Below are 20,983 nucleotides of genomic sequence, written 5' to 3' on the forward strand. Positions count from 1 at the left end.
CGCCGGCGCGTGCGCAGATGGGATCTCGGGACCCAGTTCTCGAGAGATGAGATTTGAAATCTCATCTCTCGAGAGGTGGGTCCCGAGATCCCATCTGCGCACGCGCCGGCGGCCATTTTCCCTGGGTTCCCTGTGTGCGCGCGGTGGTGCCTGCAAAAAAATGGCCGCCGCGCGTGCGCAGATGGGATCTCGGGACCCAGCTCTCGAGAGATGAGATTTCAGATCTCATCTCTCGAGAACTGGTCCCGAGATCCCATCTGCGCACGCGCCGGCGGCCATTTTTTTTTTACCGGCACTTCAGCGCACATATACAGGGAACCGAGGAAATGCTGGGGCTCTGGTCTGTCGAACAATGTCGGCAGAGCCCCGGGCATCGATGGGCACACAACGCCGCACCGGAGCACCCGCAGCACCGGCCTCCAACCGCCGGACAAGTGGAGAAACCTGACACCAGCACAAGACTCTGCAGCAGCAACAGCACACATGGGAGCCCCCCCTCATACCTGAATGCGGCCTGCAGCATCACTCCACGCCTGCCTCCTCCAGCAGCGAGCCTGGGACCCCTCTACACCGCAGCCACCAACCCCGGTAAGCAATAAGATGCAAGGATTATAAGAGGCACCACCATTTTATTAAAAAATATTTTTTTCTTATTTTTCTCCTCAAAAATTGTGGTGCGTCTTATAATCCGGAGCGTCTTATAAAGCGAAAAATACGGTATATAGCCTAAAGACAGAAAGGGGAAAAACTAAACTGCCCCAGAGTAGACCCCAAAGCAATAGGCAGCCCCCAACATATAATGACTGTGAAGCAAGATGAAAACACTAACACAGAAAGAAAGATAGGTTGAGCAAATGATGGGGCCCAAGCTAACTAAATAGGACAGGATAGGAAAGCCGCTATCTGCCATCCACAAAAACCCTATCCAAAATGTGCCAACCGACTGATAGGAAAAACAGGCCCTGAAGTCGCTAGGCTTCAAAAGACTATATCAGCACTCAGGTATATTCTGAAGACAGAGCAAAAGATCAACAGATCAGAGACAAAAATGGAATTCAGCTCACCCCCGGCCGGGGATGGCAGAACTTCCAAAAAACAAGGCAAAAACAAAAACAAAACTGAAGTGTACAAAGCAGAGCAGAAAAACTTAGCTTTGAGACGCAGGAATCAGACTGGTCTCCAAGAATCCAGCAGGATCACCAGCAAGGCAGAAGGGCGTCGGCTGCCTTATATCCAGTCCTCAATTCCAGCCACCCAGCCATCATCTAGCTGCCCAGGTGTTTGGTAATCAGCCTCACTACCTTCCTTCTCCAGAGGAGGGAGTTCATCAGACCTCAACGGTGAAGGGAAAAATGAACTCACAACAGTACCTCCCCCTTGAGGAGGGGTCACCGAACTGCCACCAGGGCGATCCGGGTGAGCCCGATGAAAGGCACGCACCAATCTTTCGGCATGAATATCAGAGGCAGAGACCCAGGAATTATCCTCCTGACCATAACCCTTCCACTTAACCAAATACTGGAGTCTCCGTCTAGCCAGACGGGAATCCAGTATCTTCTCTACCTCATATTCCATGTTACCTTCAACCAATACAGGGTCAGGAGGTGCCACCACAGGAACTACTGGTTCAACAAACCTCTTTAACAAGGACTTATGAAACACATTATGAATTTTAAATGACAGGAAGAGCCAACCGAAAAGAGACCGGATTAATAATCTTCAAAATCTTGCAAGGTCCAATAAATTTAAGCTTAAACTTAGGAGAAGCCACCTTCATAGCGATATTTTTTGATGACAACCAAACCATATCACCCACTTTAAACTGGGGACCAACGGTCCTACGCCAGTTGGGAAACCGCTGGGCCTTTTCCTGGGAGAGAGACAACTTATCCACTACTTGGTCCCAGATCTGGTGCATTCTCTCCACCACAGTGTCAACACCTGGGCAGGCAGAAGGCTCCACCTGCCCTGAAGAAAATCGAGGGTGAAACCCAAAGTTACAAAAAAAAGGTGACATCAAAGTGGCAGAACTAGCTCTATTATTTAAAGCAAATTCGGCCAAGGGCAAAAATGAAACCCAATCATCCTGATCGGCAGAAATAAAACATCTCAAATACGACTCCAAAGTCTGGTTTGTTCTCTCCGTCTGCCCATTGGTCTGAGGGTGAAGCGCAGAGGAGAAGGACAACTGAATTCCCAGCTTGGAACAGAAAGTCCTCCAAAATCTAGACACAAACTGAACTCCTCTGTCAGATACAATGTTCTCAGGAATCCCGTGCAAGCGAACCACCTGTTGCAAAAACAAGGGCACCAACTCAGAGGAAGATGGCAACTTAGGGAGTGGTACAAGATGGACCATCTTAGAGAATCTATCACAAATCACCCAAATAACAGTCATTCTCTGAGAGACAGGCATATCAGAGATAAAATCCATTGAAATATGGGTCCATGGCCTCCTGGGCACCGGCAAAGGCATCAACAAGCCACTAGAGTGAGAACAAGGTTTAGACCGGGAGCAAGTCCCACAGGACTGCACAAAATTCCTGACATCATGAGACAAGGCGGGCCACCAAAAGGACCGACTCACCAGATCTCTAGTACCAAAAATACCTGGAAGACCAGCCAATGCAGAGCAATGAACTTCAGACATCACTCTCTTCCTCCACTGGTCAGGAACATACAACTTGGGACACTGTCCACTGGGACAACGCTCAGGTTTGTCCTCCTGAAACTCTTCCAGAGCACGTCTCAAATCGGGCGAGATGGCAGAAAGAACTACCCACTCGCCTAAGATGGTAGCAGGCTTAGTCACAACAGGAGAATCAGCAAGGAAACTCCTAGAGGGGGCGTCTGCCTTGACATTCTTAGTGCCCGGAAGAAAAGAGACCACAAAATCAAAACGTGTGAAAAACAAGGCCCACCTAGCCTGTCTAGGATTCAAGCGCTTGGCCGACTCAAGGTAAATCAAATTCTTGTGGTCAGTAAGGACCACGACTTGGTGTTTGGCTCCCTCCAACCAATGTCTCCACTCCTCAAATGCCCATTTCATGGCCAACAGTTCCCCACATCATAGTTACGTTCGGATGGGGAGAACTTTCGTGAAAAGAAAGCACAAGGATACATTTTAGATGTCACAGGATCTTTTTGGGACAACACCGCTCCTGCACCAATCTCAGAAGCGTCCACCTCCACCTGAAACGGGAGTGAGACATCAGATTGCCGCAAAACCGGAGCAGAAGTGAATCTTCACTTCAGCTCCTGAAAGGAAGAAACAGCCTCCGGAGACCAATTCAGCACATCAGCACCCTTCCTAGTCAAATCAGTCAATGGCTTTTCAATACCAGAAAAATTAGCTATAAATTTCTGAAAAAAATTAGCAAAACCCAAAAACTTCTGGAGGGCCTTCAAAGAGGTGGGCTGAACCCAATAATAAATGGCCTGTACCTTGGCCGGGTCCATTTCAATAGTCGACGGAGACAAAATAAATCCCAAAAATGAAATCCTCTGTACCCCAAAAAGGCATTTCGATCCCTTGACATACAGGGAATTCTCCCTCAAAATCCGGAACACAGTCCGAACATGTTCCACATGAGAGTCCCAATTCTTGGAGAAGATCAAAATATCATCCAGATAGAAAATCAAAAATTTATCCACAAAGTCTCAGAATATATCGTTCATGAAGCACTGGAAGACAGAAAGGGCATTAGTGAGCCAAAAAGGCATCACTAGGTACTCAAAATGTCCCTCCGGAGTATTAAACGCCGTGTTCCATTCATCCCCATGGTTAATGCGAATAAGATTTTACGCCCCCTGAGGTAAAGCTTGGTAAACCAGCAAGCACCTTTAACTGTGGAGAATAGATCAGAAATCAGGGTTAACGGATACTGATATTTAACAGTAATTTTGTTGAGGGCACGATAGTCAATACAAGGCCTTAATGAACCATCCTTTTTAGCACAAAAAAAAAAACAGCACCTAAGGGTGAAGAGGATGGTCTAATATGACCCTTCTCCAACAACTCCTTAATATAGGATTGCATAGCCTCGTGCTCGGGTACAGATAAATTGAAAAGCCGACCCTTGGGGAATTTACACCCCGGGTTCAGCTCAATTGCACAGTCATAACTCCTATGAGGAGGCAAAGACGCAGACTCATTCTCACTAAATACATCATAAAAGTCAGCCAAATAGTCAGGAGGAACATCATGCGACTGGGGAGAGGTGGAGAAAACAGGAGCATCACTAAGGGCACACCGACAACCCCAACTCACCACAGACAAACATTTCCAATCCAGAACTGGATTATGGATTTGCAACCAGGGAAACCCCAGAACAATGGTATCATGCAAATTATGCAACACCAAAAATCTGCAATTTTCTTGATGGTCTGGGGCGACCCGCATTATCACCTGGGTCCAAAAGTGAGGTTTATTCTTTGCCAAAGGAGTAGCATCAATACCCCTCAAAGGGATAGGTGTCCGCAGAGGTGTCATAGGAAATCCACAACGTTTAGCAAAATCCAAGTCCATCAGGTTCAGAGCTGCTCCCGAATCCACAAAAGCCTTGGCGGAAAATGTGGACAGGGAGCAGATCAGAGTAATTGCCAGAAGAAACTTAGGTTGAACACCACCCACAGAAAATGGGTGTGCACAACGTTTCTCTCGTTTAGGGCAGACAGAAATAATATGCGAGGCATCTCCACAAAAAAAACACAGCTTATTACGCCTTCTGAACTCCTGACGTTGCGCCCTAGACAAAACTCTATCACATTGCATAGGTTCAGACATTTGTTCAACAGGTGGTAAGATCTCTCATGTAGTTTTGCGTTCACGTAAACGCCGATCCACCTGAATGGCTAATGACATAGAATCGTCAAGACCAGAGGGAACAGGAAATCCCACCATAGTATCTTTTACAGTTTCTGACAAACCCTTCCAAAAGAGGGCTGCCAAGGCACAACCATTCCAGGTAGTAAGGACCGCCCACTTTCGGAATTTTTGACAGTACAACTCTGCCGAATCCCGACCCTGGTTTAATACCAACAGGGTCTTTTCAGCCTGATCAATAGCATTAGGTTAATCATACAACAACCCCAAGGCTTGAAAAAATGCGTTCACATTATTCAGAATAGGATCATCAGGTTTCAAAGAAAACGCCCAATCCTGGGGATCGCCGCGCAGCAAAGAGATGACAATTTTAACCTGCTGCGTGGAGTTCCCCGACGAGTTAGGCTTCAAGGCAAAAAATAATTTACAATTATTCTTGAAATTCAAGAATTTAGACCGATCCCTCAAAAATACATCAGGAGTATGAATCTTTGGTTTAGCAGCATGTGAATGAGCAAGATAGGCGGAAATTCCCCGCACTTCAGCAGCGAGCTGCTCCACACGATCAGACAATTGCTTCATCTCCATTGAGAGAAAAATTCCCCCTACGGCCTCAGAGATATAGAGGAAAAAATATGCACACAAAAAAATTCTGACACTTTTTTTTTTTTTTTTTTTTTTTTACAATTCTCTCCTGCTATTGAGTACCCTAGGATCTGCGGTATGGCTGGTGATTCTGTTATGATGAGTCACCGAAGGAGGAAAAAGCAAAATGCTTTAAGTCCAGAAAAACCAGAGAGGTTGGCGGCTATCGGATTGCAGACCCCTGAACCTATCCACCACAACTAGAAGAAGCCGTGGGGGTTCCTACGGTGCCCTAGACCCCTCGATCACAGCCGGAGAACTATATAGCCTAAAGACAGAAAGGGGAAAAACTAAACTGCCCCAGAGCAGACCCCAAAGCAATAGGCAGCCCCCAACATATAATGACGGTGAAGCAAGATGAAAACACTAACACAGATAGAAAGATAGGTTGAGCAAATGATGGGGCCCAAGCTAACTAAATAGGACAGGATAGGAAAGTCGCTGTCTGCCATCCGCAAAAAAAACCCTATCCAAAATGTGCCAACCGACTGATAGGAAAAACAGGCCCTGAAGTCGCTAGGCTTCAAAAGACTATCAGCACTCAGGTATATTCTGAAGACAGAGCAAAAGATCAACAGATCAGAGACAAAAATAGAATTCAGCTCACCCCCGGCTGGGGATGGCAGAACTCCCAAAAAACAAGGCAAAAACAAAAACAAAACTGTAGTGTACAAAGCAGAGCACAAAAACTTAGCTTTGAGACGCAGGAATCAGACCGGTCTCCAAGAATTCAGCAGGATCACCAGCAAGGCAGAAGGGCGTCTGCTGCCTTATATCCAGTCCTCAATTCCAGCCACCCAGCCATCATCTAGCTGCCCAGGTGTTTGGTAATCAGCCTCACTACCTTCCTTCACCAGAGGAGGGAGTTCATCAGACCTCAACGGTGAAGGGAAAAATGAACTCACAACAGTTGTTGATGTTCAGGGTTTCGTTGGTTTGGCTCAGCACGTAATTTCTTGTGCGCTTAAGTGAGTCTTCTGTTTCGAGTTTGTATGAATTGAGGCTGCCTCCTTGGCTCCAACCTAGAGCCTGCTCAAAGACCTTTAGCTTTGCCACGGCTGCTGCATGTTCGTATTCCTTCTGCAGGACTTCTATTTCCGCCTTCTCGCGTGCAGATTCGGCTTCCATCTCTGCTTTCTTGCGTGCAGATTCAGCTTCAATCACTGCTTTTTGCGTGCAGATTCAGCTTCCATCTCTGCTTTCTTGCGTGCAGATTCAGCTTCCATCTCTGCTTTCTTGCGTGCAGATACTGTTTCCTTCTCTGCTTTATTTTGGGCGAAAATGGCTTGCACTTTCGTAGATTCTACTTCGGCACGCGCTCTTATGAGTTGTTCACTGAGGGTTGAGTACCTTGATGAGCTTGACTTGATTGATTGTTTTGAGCTCCTAGCAGACCTGGATCTGTGCGATGTCACTTCTGACATTTGTGGGATTTTTGCTTCTGTTTTGATCACAATGTCGCGCACGATGCTATCTCGTTCGGCATTGAGCTGTTGGAAGACCTCGCATTCTTTTAGCGATTCTGGCATATTTAATTTCTGTAGCGTTGAGATGTATTTTTTACAAGTGTGTTTATAAGCCTGGTATGCAGAGTACAATTGTCCAATGGCTCCCTCTGGTGGTAACTCATGAGAGGCATACTGGGAGATGCTGTTAATGTGACTGCAGTCTTTGCCATAAGATGGATATATTACAAGAAAGTTCATGTTTAATGATTTCAAGGTTCTCTATAGCTTTCAGTGACGGCTTAGCAGAGCGCCTGGGTCTGTTAGTGGCTGAGTCCTCATATAAAGATATTGCAGACTTTCCTTCAGCCATTGTAACTCACAGGCAGATGTGATCTGGGTAAGGCCTGTTTCACACTTCAGTTTTTGTCCATCAGTCAAGATCCGCCGTTTTGCAAAAAAAACGGATCCGCCATTTTCTTTGGCGGATCCGTTTTTTTTCCCATTGAGTTGCATTACCGGCGGATCTTGACGGATGGCCTTTTTTTGCAGATCCGCCAAAATTTGGCGGTCCGCCGACATGCCCGAACGGAGCATGTAACGTTTTTTTGGGCGGCAGGATCTGCACTTCACACTTTCAGCCAGAAATTTAACCCTAAAGTCTGTTCTGGTGGCTGGAAAAAATTCTCTCTCTCTTTCTCCCCTTCCTCCCTGGGCTGCGGTTCCTTTAAAATTCTTCATTGAATGGATCCGTCAAAAAAAAAACGGTCCGGTGCCATCCGTTCACATCAGTTACCAACGGATCCATTTTCCGCCATTTTGGCGGATTTTAACTTACAAAAAAACTGAAGTGTGAAACAGGCCTAATATGAGCTGCAAAAAGCTACAGTCTCTGCAGTGAAAGGTGGGGGGCTCTTCTGCTCCTGGTTGTCAAGGAGACAATACAAAGTTGCAAGAAGCCTGAGCTGGAGAGCACAGAATAATACAAGTCTATGTAAACTGCAGCTTCTCAATAGTTTATAGATGGATCCTTTCTCTGATTACAGGCTGTGAACTGTTCTTAGTAACAGGATAAATCCTTCACTGTGCAGTTTTCTGAAGTGAAGAGCACAGAGAATGCCTGCAGCCATGTAAGCTGCTGCTGTTGTGGCTTTACATTAGCCTTATGGTAAACATCCTCTTCTTGGATTACAGCTGTGTACTGATCCTGGTCACAGCTATCCCTTTTTACTATTCTGACTCCTCCTGATGACTGCGAGTCCCAAGTATTCTATCTATCAGCTTCTTAGATAATTGTATAACTTGCACTTACACCACGAGGCGTCCTCAGATAGTTTTAACTCCACTGGCAATGCAACAGTAGAAAGACCAGGCGAAACGATGCTGATTTCTTCCAAAATCTTGTATTAGTTTACAATGGACAGTAGATATAAAGGGGTAATCTGTACAGGGGAGAACACATGCGTCTTGAGTAATGGCCACTGTAGGCTAAACTGAAGAAGAAGGGAGGAGCAACCTAATACAGAGCTCAACTACAGGAGGGACCTAGGGACAATTTTCACACAGTCTAATTCTACCTAGCAACAACAGGGAATTTTGCTGATTGGAGGAAGAACAAAACAAAGAGAAATATGCATTACAGGTTGTTCCCATTCGTGGGACACATCATGGGCACTGTATTGATAAAACTAAGTTTTAAAATCTTTTTTTAACTATAGGACGATGGCGAGATTGCGTGCACGGCATACGTCACTATCGCTCTTCTTGAACATCACAACGTTTATAATGTAAGAAATTTTATGTTCATTTGCAAAACTGTTAACTTATGAAAAATATTGGAGTTTTAAGGAGTTACAAATCTTTCATTTCTAAAAAAAAAAGTCTTAAAGGGAACCTGTCAGCAGGGTTATGCATAGTAACCTACACACACTATCAGGTTGGCACCGTTATACTGAATAAAATGATACCTTGGCTGATGAAATCCATCTTGTGGCTGTTTCTTAATCTTTATTTTCAGTTTTGTGTTAATGAGATTTTCGTGCTCTAAGGCGGGGGCTGGGGTATGTGGTGCTCTGAGAACATATTCATAATGCAGACTGCTGACAGGTCACTGATCCCTCACTGACCTGCCCCCTAGTTTGCATAATGAGTATCTGTATATACTTAAAAAAATAAAAAGCGTCTGCAGGCAGGTGTCGGCAGAAGGCTGCTATTGCGCATGCGCAGGCAGTGCCATCTTGTTGGAGGACTTTTTTTTCTTCTCCAGCAAGATGGTGCCGCCAGCGCCTGCGCAACAACAGCTATCGGATCTCTATACAAACAGATAGCTGCTAAAGAAGCTTTTTTTTTTAAATTCAGTATGTGATGGTATTCATTATGCAAACTAGGGGGAAGGTCAATGAGGGTCATCAGTCTGCATTATGAATATATAATCAGAGCACCACATACACCAACCCCTCCTTAGGACACGAGAATCTCATTAACACAAAACTGAAAATAAAGATTAAGAAAAAGCCACAAGATGGATTTCAACCAGGGTATCATTTTATTCAGTATAATGGCACCGACCTGACACTGTGTGTAGGTTACTGTGCACAATCCTGCTGACAGGTTCACTTTAACTCCTTAACCCCCAACCCCTTTAAATAGTTATTGCCACTGGGTATACATATATATATTTGGCATATCAACAGGAACCCGACCTTCCATCTCAAGAATGGGGCTGTGTTACACACCACTGACACAGGATAAGTGGCCGATCATGCAGTTGTTTATTCATTTCTATAAGGAGTTTTGAAAATTGACTGGAAATTGCAGAGCACTTGTACAAATCAATGGCAAGAGATGCAGTTGATTGGTCATCTCTCGTTTGTCAGAGGCACTCTGCAGTGCCAGCAGTGGGTGCTAATATGCTTTATACTATAACCCTGTGATAGGATGCCTATGAAAATTGTGCATTATCGTTTATATCATGTTTAGGGAAGTATTGTGGAAAATGCCCTGAGCTGTCTTAGGAAGTCAGTGGACAGTGTTATAAGGATGCATACCCAGGCTCTTCTAGCGTATGTCTTCACCTTATCAGGAGAAAGCGAGCTGAGACAACAAATCCTGGAGAAACTGGAACAGAGCATTGGAAAAGGTGCAAAGAAAAAATTTTTGTACAAATTTACGTTTAAGGACACACTCAGATTAAAGTTTTTATCCTATTAATATATTGCAATCATCATATTAAATAGCACTGTGTACAATTGCGCATTTTGCCTTTCTACCCAGCTAATGCTTCTCTTTTCTCTGCTCTATTATAGAAAAATAGGATGTCTCTTGTCCCTGCATTTATCATTCCTCTCTTCAACTCCTGACCCACCTGCTCCCCTTCCCCTGCCAGAGCCTTTGCAGTGATTTATCGCAGGGAAAACTGACCTTCTGTTTCTACATAGAGCTTAGAAGGATTCAGCTAGTAAGTTTTTAATCACGTGATGTCATAGATCTAATGGAGAACAGAAGAATTATAAGTATGTGAACAGGTTACTGGGATGCAACGCGCAGATAGAAATGATGAAAGAGCAACCAAGTTATTTATTTTCCTAATTTGGAAATGAAGGTGTCATTTATGGAGAGAGTCAGTTTTTTGCGTACAGGGCCTCAAGTCACACAATATTAGCAGTAATGTCAGTAACAGCAGTTTAACAGTCCAATATCTTATGCTCTATTCTATCTAACTGTCTCTCAGTATGAACTGCACTTTAATTTTTTTCTCCTTTAAAGGGAATCTGTCACCCCTTTTTTGAGATATCATATAATGATATCATTCAATTGTGTGTCACATAAGGATTCTCTAAGTACTTTTGCTTCCCCCTGACCCCGCACCTTTCATGCATAAATACCTTTTTTATATCGGTTCAGATGTATGTAAACTGCCACGTCCGGTCCGATGGGCGGGGCTTATTCACCTGCTCTCCCATCCCTGTCTTGCTCTACGCATTTCTTCTTCTGTAGAGCAAGACAGGGAGGGGGGAGCAGTTGAATAAGCCCCGCCCATCGGACCGGACCGTGGCAGTTTACATACATCTGAACTGATATAAAAAAGGTATTTATGCATGAAAGGTGCGGGGTCAGGGGGAAGCAAAAGTACTAAGAGAATCCTTATGTGACACACACTTGAATGATATCATTATATGATATCTCAAAAAAGGGGTGACCGATTCCCTTTAACTTTCACTGGCGCCACCCACAACAATAGGCCCGTCACTACAGGCAGTCCTTCAAACATTCTCTATCATTATACTGGCATTAACAGGAGTCACAGGTACTTCACGCTATGCCGCAAGTCTTTAGTAGCCAGTGTATAAATACTTAATGTGAGCTTTTCACACTGACCGGTCCCAGTCCCATCCACAGCTCTGCCCCAGCCCACACACTGTACCAAGCATCTACGCTGGAAGTAATGGCACGGTTCACTCGTATCTCCTGGTCACCACAGCAGACGATGTCCTGCTGGTCTCAGTCCCTGGCCACTCCTCAGTCGTTCTGAATCTGTGTTTCACTGCTCACACATCCTTCCTCTCTCACTGGTTGGCACCAACTGCCTTCCCACCTTGACACTCCACCCTTTTATATCAAGTGCTGTGGAACTTTGATGAACCTTATCTTCGACTTGCCACCCCCTTACAAGTACCTTTCAAGTACACAGTGCTATATAATATAATGATTGCAATACATTAAGATGGCAAAAATGTTGATGGGAGTGCTTCTTTAAATCAGTATTCCCATTAACTTTTTTCCCTTCACACATATGCACAGGTAGAGTATACCTGTGCATATGTGTGCATATTGTAGTGTCAGTGTGTTAACATGCTCACCTATCACCGTCTTTTCTGTTCTCCGGCACCGATCCTCTTCTTACTCATGTGACAACAATTTAGACTATCTGGATCACATGATGCTGTATGAGAAAGCCACAGGTCTCTTTTAAAATGTAAACATTTGGAGCCTCATTCTGGCTCTTTATAGACTCTAAAAGCCACTTCTGTGACATACAGAGCGCAGTGTGATCTGGACACTCTGAAGAGCCACCTCATGACTCAGAAGTAGACCAGAATGTTGCTGTATGTAGTATAGCTTTTTGTTTTGTGCAGAACACTCAAACTGATGGTGTTTCTGTCAGAGGTAACATCATCCTGCTGTGGTTGATATGAATGATGTGCCATAAATTCCACAATACTGTTTTTCCCCACTAGTATGCTTAGTGGAGACAAAAGAGGTCAATTGTGATCTTTGTTTGATAGCACTACTGCCCTAAGAGATAATGCCAGTGATGATGCTTGGGCTTCCACATTTTTAGCAATGGTATGGTTTTTTTTTACAATACACCATCAACTGCCATTGCCTCTTTTTCTTATGCCATACAGTTGTGGCCAAAAGTATTGACACCCCTGCAATTTTGTCAGATAATACTCAGTTTCTTCCTGAAAATGATTGCAAACACAAATTCTTTGGTATTATTATCTTCATTTAATTTGTCTTAAATGAAAAAACACAAAAGAGAATGAAGCAAAAAGCAAAACATTGATCATTTCACACAAAACTCCAAAAATAGGCCAGACAAAAGTATTGGCACCCTCAGCCTAATACTTGGTTGCACAACCTTTAGCCAAAATAACTGCAACCAACCACTTCCGGTAACCATCAATGAGTTTCCTACAATGCTCTGCTGGAATTTTAGACCATTCTTCTTTGGCAAACTGCTCTAGGTCCCTGATATTAGATGGGTGCCTTCTCCAAACTGCCATTTTTAGATCTCTCCACAGGTGGTCTATGGGATTCAGGTCTGGACTCATTGCTGGCCACCTTAGAAGTCTCCAGTGCTTTCTCTCAAACCATTTTCTAGTGCTTTTTGAAGTGTGTTTTGGGTCATTGTCCTGCTGGAAGACCCATGACCTCTGAGGGAGACCCAGCTTTCTCACACTGGGCCCTACATTATGCTGCAAAATTTGTTGGTAGTCTTCTGACTTCATAATGCCATGCACACGGTCAAGCAGTCCAGTGCCAGAGGCAGCAAAGCAACCCCAAAACATCAGGGAACCTCTGCCATGTTTGACTGTAGGGACCATGTTCTTTTCTTTGAATGCCTCTTTTTTCTCCTGTAAACTCTATGTTGATGCCTTTGCCCAAAAAGCTCTACTTTTGTCTCATCTGACCAGAGAACATTCTTCCAAAACGTTTTAGGCTTTTTCAGGTAAGTTTTGGCAAACTCCAGCCTGGCTTTTTTATGTCTTGGGGTAAGAAGTGGGGTCTTCCTGGGTCTCCTACCTTACAGTCCCTTTTCATTCAGATGCCGACGGATAGTACGGGTTGACACTGTTGTACCCTCGGACTGCAGGGCAGCTTGAACTTGTTTGGATGTTAGTCGAGGTTCTTTATCCAACATCCGCACAATCTTGTGTTGAAATCTCTTGTCAATTTTTCTTTTCCGTCCACATCTAGGGAGGTTAGCCACAGTGCCATGGGCTTTAAACTTCTTGATGACACTGCGCACGGTAGACACAGGAACATTCAGGTCTTTGGAGATGGACTTGTAGCCTTGAGATTGCTCATGCTTCCTCACAATTTGGTTTCTCAAGTCCTCAGACAGTTCTTTGGTCTTCTTTCTTTTCTCCATGCTCAATGTGGTACACACAGGGACACAGGACAGAGGTTGAGTCAACTTTAATCCATGTCAACTGGCTGCAAGTGTGATTTAGTTATTGCCAACACCTGTTAGGTGCCACAGGTAAGTTACAGGTGCTGTTAAATACACAAATTAGAGAAGCATCACATGATTTTTCGAACAGTGCCAATACTTTTGTCCACCTTCTTTTTTATGTTTGGTGTGGAATTATATCCAATTTGGCTTTAGGACAATTCTTTTTGTGTTTTTTTTTCATTTAAGACAAATTAAATGAAGATAATAATACCAAAGAATTTGTGTTTGCAATCATTTTCAGGTAGAAACTGACTATTATCTGACAGAATTGCAGGGGTGTCAATACTTTTGGCCACAACTGTACATGTTGTATGACACTACTATTAACTTTTGACAAGCAATGCTAATTATTCAACACTTGACAAAAAAGATGCAGCAAGTAATGCTACATAGGCAGGTACACATACAGAAAGCAAATTGTGGCGGTAAGCCCAGTATAGTTGTGGCATATATGATTGGCAATTTGAACTAGTAATCCAGTTGTGCAAACAGACCTGCTCAGTTAATTGTCTACATTTTATTTTGCAATTTTTTTTTAACAAAAATCAACCCCTTTCCCCAAAATTGCAAAATAAGAAATGTTTGGTTTGCACATGTCCAAACAAACAGTACTGAATTAACTCACTCATCTCTATTGGCCATCATCAAAACTACAGCTTTACCTCCAGCTGGTTTAAATCTAAATGCAGGTTGTATTCAAGACAGTGTTCTCAGACATGTATGTTGCAGGAATGTCAGTGTACACAGTTCACTGATAACAATGATTTAATAGGCTGCTCCCATAAGAACCCTGTTACCAGCTATCTGTACATAGAGAAAGCAGTAAACACACACAACGTAGACCCATAGTAAAAATAAAAGTTGATACATAAATGTAGGAAAATATCAACAAATTAAGTTAAAAAAGACGATAAAAAAATGAAAAGTGTAAAAGAAATTAATACAATTTTCTCCGATATAAAATGTGCACACCTCCTTACACTAACATATTCCAATTCTGATACAAAAGTGATTTTGAATAGTTAATCGATGCAACCCAAACACGTTTTTTAGGATAACTTGTGTAAGCCCCAACATGCAGGGCTGCATCTGCTGAAATATGGCTGCTAAAAATTTAAAATAAAGTAAATTATTGATTTTTACCTCCTGCACTAATATTTATAAATGTTCTATGAATACTTAAAAATAGATGGACGCGGAGATGTTGAGACGGCCTCATATTTTCTTCTGAGCTTGCTTTCTGATAAAATAACTACCATGAAGAATCTGGAAGACAGTGTGGATATCATCCGTTGGATGCTGAAACAGCAAAATTCATGGGGCGGCTTTGATTCTTCTCAGGTTACCATTTTTGTAGAACTGTTCTTTTTTTCTTGCTGCTGACACAATCATATATGATTCTTCAATGCATATTCTTAGGCTACTTTCACACATCCGGCTTTTGTAATCCGGCACGATCCTGCGAAATTTGTAAAAACCGGATCCGGCACCGGTTGGCACCGGATCCATTTTTTTTCCCCATAGACGTTCATTATCGCCGCATTGTGCCGGATGGACATGCGGCACATCCGTTTTTTTGCCGGGTACGGCAAAACTTCGTCGTCCGACATCTGCAAAAAAGTTCCATGCTACGTTTTTTGACAGCGCCGGACCGTTTTTTTGAACAGAGCATGCCCGGACACTGAGTTTTAACCCTACAAGTGCCTGATGCCCGGACACTGAGTTTTAACCCTAGAAGTGCCTGGCATCTCTCTCTCTCGTGCGCTGCTCCTTTAAATCCCAGCGACACCATATCCTGCCACACGAAAGGATCCGGTATCAGCGGTGCATCCTGGATCCGCTGCTACAGCTTTTCACCGCACGACGCCGGAGTACAAAAGCCGGATGTGTGAAAGTAGCCTTAGTGACTCTTTTCATAATGATTCAAGGAGAATGTATCAAAAGGGTTATGTCATTTGTTACCTATGCACAACCAGGGGAAGAGAGAAAGCCTGAATAAGGCTTCTATGATCGGCCCACTATTATTTTTCCCAATACGTATGCATGTTGAAATCCAATATCTTCACTCCTTCTTTTCCTCAAAAACTTTTATCATGGGATAGGAACCCCATACCGAGTGTGTTCAGTGGCTTTTGCCAGTGTGCACATTAAGTTATTGTCGAAATTTTGACTAAAATTTAAAAAAAAAAAATTTCATCTGATGTCTTTTTCTTTATTTTGCACATGGTTCTGCAGGACACAACCATCGCTATCCAAGCTTTGACTAAATATGCCAAAGCCATCTACCGCAAAAAGGGGGATTCAACAATAACAATTCATTCAAAGTCTGGATTTGTGAACAAAGTCAATGTAAACAAAGCCAACAGTCTTACTGTACAAAGGGTTGATCTTCTGGAAATCCCTGGAGAATATAGTGTCAGTGCTACAGGCGACGGATTTGTGTACTTACAGGTAGAAATGACTAATTAGTATTCCACCAAAATATAACTACCAAAATCTGAAATCAATAATGTTGCAAAGACAACTGATGATGGTTTTCTCCAAAAATGTTAAAATCTTGATATTTTAACCATTTATTGACAGTCACAACTACATTACAATGTTCTGCCTGAGGAAGGTGAAAAAGGATACTTTTCATTCAGTGTAAGCACTGAGCCGTCTCACTGGACTCACGCATCTAAGAAAAAGTTTAATGTCCATGTGGATGTTAGGTAAGTTGAAAGATGCCCGGAATTAGTTGCCAGTACAAAAAGTGGTAATGTGACAACATCTCTTATCGATACAAGCTGCTCAGCCAAAAAATACAAAAATTTACAATAAAACGTAAGTCATTATTTAAATGGCTTTATCCAACATACAGTTAATATTGGCATATGATTAGGAGAGGTCATTAGTTTCTGATCAGTGCATTGACCCACATTATCCTGTGAATGAAGGGCCTGCAGCATTAGTGAAGTCAATGTAGCGCAACTTCATACACTTGAATGACTTCAAATGCTTCTCAAGATTGACACAAGTTCCAGAAAGTAGACTTCTAAAGATTGTATTATTATGGTCAGTGGTGTAACTCGAAACTTGTGGGCCGCAATGTAAAATCTCCAACAAGGCCCCCATCTTTTACGCATCTTTAATAAGACGTGGCATCTCATGTGAGCCGAAGAAATCTGTTGGAAATCTGAGTTCCCCACACGCAGTTCACTAGCAGGTCATCTCATCAGACCCTGCCGAGGAAGGAAAGAGAAAGAGGAGGGAGATGGGGGCAGGCGCAGTTATAGATGCTCACTGCGCAGGCGCCAGATTCCCAGCCCTGCAGTGTGAATGCATCATAACACACTGCGGGGCGGGATCTCGGGCATCCGCAACACATAGGTGTAATAGCCTGATGTCAGTTCCTGGGCAGCGCGCACTGTGCATGCCCGAGAACTGTTGGCACAGCGCAGGGCCCGGACATGTAACAGCAACACAGGAGGCGGGGCACAGACGCAAGAGGAGGATGATGAACGGCAGACACAGGGGGAGACACCATACCTCTGGGACTCAATACAGGTATGGCACGCAATTTATAAAAGTCAATATTTCAGTGTTACTAGGAATCAGAAACATAAGAGCCACCTTCACAGAATGCAGCCTTGGTGATGCTGAAGGTGGCTCTTTTACTTAAAAACGCCCTGGGGGTGACAAGTTCCCTTTAAGCAGTACATGTCCTGACTAGTACAAGAGGAGAGAGGACCCGACCCGTGAGGGCTCACAATCTACAAGGAATGGGTGAGGATACAATTGGTGAGGGCAGAGCTGGTCATGCAGCTTGGTGGGTATGTGGTTAGTGCAGGTTGTAGGCGTGTCAGAAGAGGTAGGTCTTCAGGTTTCTTTTGAAAGTTTCTACAGTAGGCAAGAGTGTTATATGTTGGGGTAGAGTTTAAAGGCCCCTTTACATTTAGCGATGCACCAGCGATCCCGACCATGATACGATCCGGTCAGGATCGCTGGTGCATTGCTAAATGGTCGCTAGTGAGCTGCCAAACAGGCAGATCTCACCAGCGATGCAGCGACGCAGCAGCGGTCTTTACTTACCTATCAAACGCGGCGATGAAGACATCCTCCGCCCGCGTCCACGCGTCGCTCGTCGGTGCCAGCAGGAAGCGCCCAACAAGATATGGACGTGGACGATCTCGCGCGATCAGCGATAACCAGCGGGGGAGCCGGTCGGAGGTAAGTATCACATGTAGTGATATCGCTAGCAATATCGCTGCTGCATCACAAAATTGGTGACGCTTTAGCGATATTGCTAGCGATATCGCTATGTGTAAAGCCCCCTTAAGAGTAGGGGGATGTGAGAGAGAAATCTTGTATGCATTTGTGGGAAGAGATAATACTACAGTACTACCTCCCCTTCGATCATTGAACCTTCCCCACAAAGGGATTGTCCTCTAAGCAATTAAAACTAAATCAACCTGTTATCCTTGAGGTTCTTTTCACTTTTCTTCATTCCATTTTTATTATCTGAATATTACTAGCTTTTCGTTCTCATTTCCTTAGGTATTTAGGAAAACGAGAATGCACCAATATGGCGCTGATTATAGTGGGGATGGTGTCTGGATATGTTCCTGATAGAGAAAGTGTGAATAAGGTGAGAAGCCTGATGGGGGATTCAGCTGTTTGTGAAGTAGTGAGATGAATATGCAATAATAATCTTTATTATAACATGTATAATAAAATATTGTCCCTTCATGAAAAAACTCATTCAATTAGATTCCATCTTCTTTTTAATTTTGGGGGCAAGACTTGGCCTAAAATAAATGATCCAAATTATTTGGAGGGGCAACACAGTTACATGTCACTCAGAAGCTCTTAGGCCTCTTTCACGCTTCAGTTTTTTGCATTAGTCATAATCCGCCAAAAGGACGGATGGCGGATCCGTTGTAGAACTGATGACAACGGATGCCACCCAACCGTTTTTTTTACGGATCCGACAAATGAAGAATTTTAAAGGAATCGCAGCCTGGAGAGGGGGGGAAGAGGAGAGAGAGAGAGAGAGAGAGAGAGAGAGACCCAGAAAGAATTTCGGGTTAAAATAGTGTCTGGAGGATCCGCCAGAGAAAAAAAACGTTGCAAGCTCCGTTTTGAAATCTTTGAGGATGGTGACGGACAGCAACTTTTGGCGGATCCGCAAAAAAAACAGATGCAACGGACGCCAATCCGTCACAATCCGCCAATAATGGAAGTCAATGGGGAAAAAAACGGATCCTCCAAAAAAAATTGCGGATCCGTTTTTTTCAAAACCTGGCGGATTGTGACTGATTGTAAAAAACTGAAGTGTGAAAGAGGCCTTAAACAGAAAGCTGTCAACCTATAGATAACGCTCCCAAACCGTCCATACACAGGGGGAAAGCTTGGCTCCTGAGGTCTCTGTAGGAGAGCCACCACAAATGATGCTGAAATTTAGGAGGATGGATCCCTCTCTCCCCTATCATCATCTGCTGAGGGAGGAAGGCCCAAATTCATATTAGACTGTTGACTGAACCTGCCGATACTGGAGGGTTTGGCCAGTTTTATTTGCAATGTGTATGAGGGCTTTAAGACTCCTTTGGTATAAGAAAAACTTGAAAAATTCTGTGTTTATCAATAGTGGTAATAGATTTGAAATTAGTCCTGTTATCAATTAATACGACTGTAGATCTGAACCGCTATCTTCCTGATTACAATGTCTTTGTTTCCACTATGGAAGACACACTCATGGTCCACACAAATATTCTACTGTTGGTTGGTAGTAAGGATCTTAAGTCCATCAATGATTTTCCTTAATATTTCTGACTAGATGACCAGAAGTGTTGTCAAAATTATCAGAATGAAAATAGCATGGGATAGCATGTCAGAGTTTTAGATAGTGAAGCATTTCTAGAAAAAGAAAGCAGTTGTATGAGGTCAGGAAAAAGGTCTGTTTTTCTACATCTATAGAATGTACCTAAAATTGCAGCTCAGTTTACAAGGCAAATATATTTTTACTAATCTTAGATACTGTTACACATTTAAGGAAAAAATGTAACATTGTTACCCCGTTTGAAGAAAAAGAACATTTTATTAAAAAAAAAATTATAAATTTTACTCATTGAAAAGTTAACTTAGGAAGCATTCTAACACTAACCAAAAGTTCAGAATTGCTATACTTTTATGGTCACATTCAAACTTATGCTATTGGGCGCTTTGATGCAAAAATGCTATAAAATTGCTGTTATTTTACTTGTAAATTTAAGATGTTGCAAAACATGATAATAATTCTCTCTCAAAAAATATTATAAAAAGTTTTGAAGAATTTTTAATCGCTATCAGAGATGAGCGAATAGATTTTTGTGAATTGCATTCTTGTTGAATTTCTGCAAAAATTCACTGGATCCGGAGAATTCAAACAATTTAAGTTTCGATTTGAGTGAATACCAAAAATGCCCACCGCTATTTTACTGAATGCAGAAGATTACAGCATCCATATAGTTTGGCTGTCCAGATTTGACCTCAGGCTCACAGTTGGCAGGCTCCCCTATAATATCTTGTCGCTATCACATCACATGGTATAGCACAGCCAATTAGAAGGGACAATCGTAGCCAGTATAAAAGCTGAGACAAGAATGCACAGAAGCAACCACTTTGGGGTGAATCTGAATAGTGAGAAGATGTCACAGCCCATAGTTTAGCAATAAAATTAGGGAAAAAAGCCCCCAAACTCTGAACAAACTGTACAGATTGTGTTTAACAGTGAATAAAGCTTACCATCCATCTATCCATAGCAATACTTGTTGAGATAATATTAACATGACTAAGGTTATGTTTGGATTAATAAACTTGAAATGAGTAAGGTAAAATCATAGGACATCTCAAAGAAGTATACACATTTTTTAGGGTCGAGTACCCACAATTCAAACCAAATTTATTTGTCACAAATATTTTTTTTTTCATAAAAATTCACCAAAACTGACGAATTTGAGTTTCTAAAGATTTGCTCATCTCTAGTCACAATCATTGATGATTGATATTTTTGCAGAATTGATATTTACATGTCCTCTTTTTTGTTTAGCTGAATAAAAATCCTTTGGTGGAAAAAACAGAAATATTACTGGAAAATGTTACTATTTACCTGGAGAAGGTGAGACAGTTTTTTTCTTATAAAGCCTTGGATGTCATTGAAACAGTTTTGATTATTGAGGCCTGGTATATTCATTTATTGCTGCTTTAAAGGGAATATGTAGAAAGTAACTCGTTGTTTAAAGTTTTTATGTTATATATTTTTTTTTTTACATTTTTGATCATTTTTCTCTAATTTCTCATGCCATGACC

The 20,983-nt window shown here is 42.8% G+C and overlaps 1 protein-coding gene and 2 long non-coding RNA genes across 3 annotated transcripts in view; 1 reads left to right on the forward strand and 2 right to left on the reverse strand.

Moving 5' to 3' along the window:
* LOC141049745 (alpha-2-macroglobulin-like protein 1) overlaps positions 1-20,983 on the forward strand; it is a 257,127-nt gene that overhangs the window by 225,609 nt on the left and 10,535 nt on the right. The window contains exons 27-33 of the mRNA XM_073546472.1: positions 8,634-8,702; positions 9,895-10,054; positions 14,847-14,998; positions 15,893-16,108; positions 16,241-16,368; positions 18,194-18,284; positions 20,724-20,792. Of these exons, the coding sequence (XP_073402573.1) occupies positions 8,634-8,702; positions 9,895-10,054; positions 14,847-14,998; positions 15,893-16,108; positions 16,241-16,368; positions 18,194-18,284; positions 20,724-20,792 (885 nt within the window). The remainder of the gene's footprint in view (positions 1-8,633; positions 8,703-9,894; positions 10,055-14,846; positions 14,999-15,892; positions 16,109-16,240; positions 16,369-18,193; positions 18,285-20,723; positions 20,793-20,983) is intronic.
* Positions 1-20,983, reverse strand: part of LOC141049746 (uncharacterized) — a 98,430-nt gene that overhangs the window by 10,506 nt on the left and 66,941 nt on the right. The window lies entirely within an intron of this gene.
* Positions 14,853-15,886, reverse strand: LOC141049747 (uncharacterized). Its single transcript, XR_012220429.1, has 2 exons — positions 15,148-15,886; positions 14,853-15,095 (listed from the first exon to the last, which is right to left on the reverse strand). It is a non-coding gene; the product is annotated as an uncharacterized lncRNA (long non-coding RNA).

The sequence above is a fragment of the Dendrobates tinctorius genome, unplaced genomic scaffold (assembly GCF_039654945.1).
Source record: "Dendrobates tinctorius isolate UK_male_01 unplaced genomic scaffold, ASM3965494v1 ptg000147l, whole genome shotgun sequence".
Classification (NCBI taxonomy): Eukaryota; Metazoa; Chordata; class Amphibia; order Anura; family Dendrobatidae; genus Dendrobates; species Dendrobates tinctorius.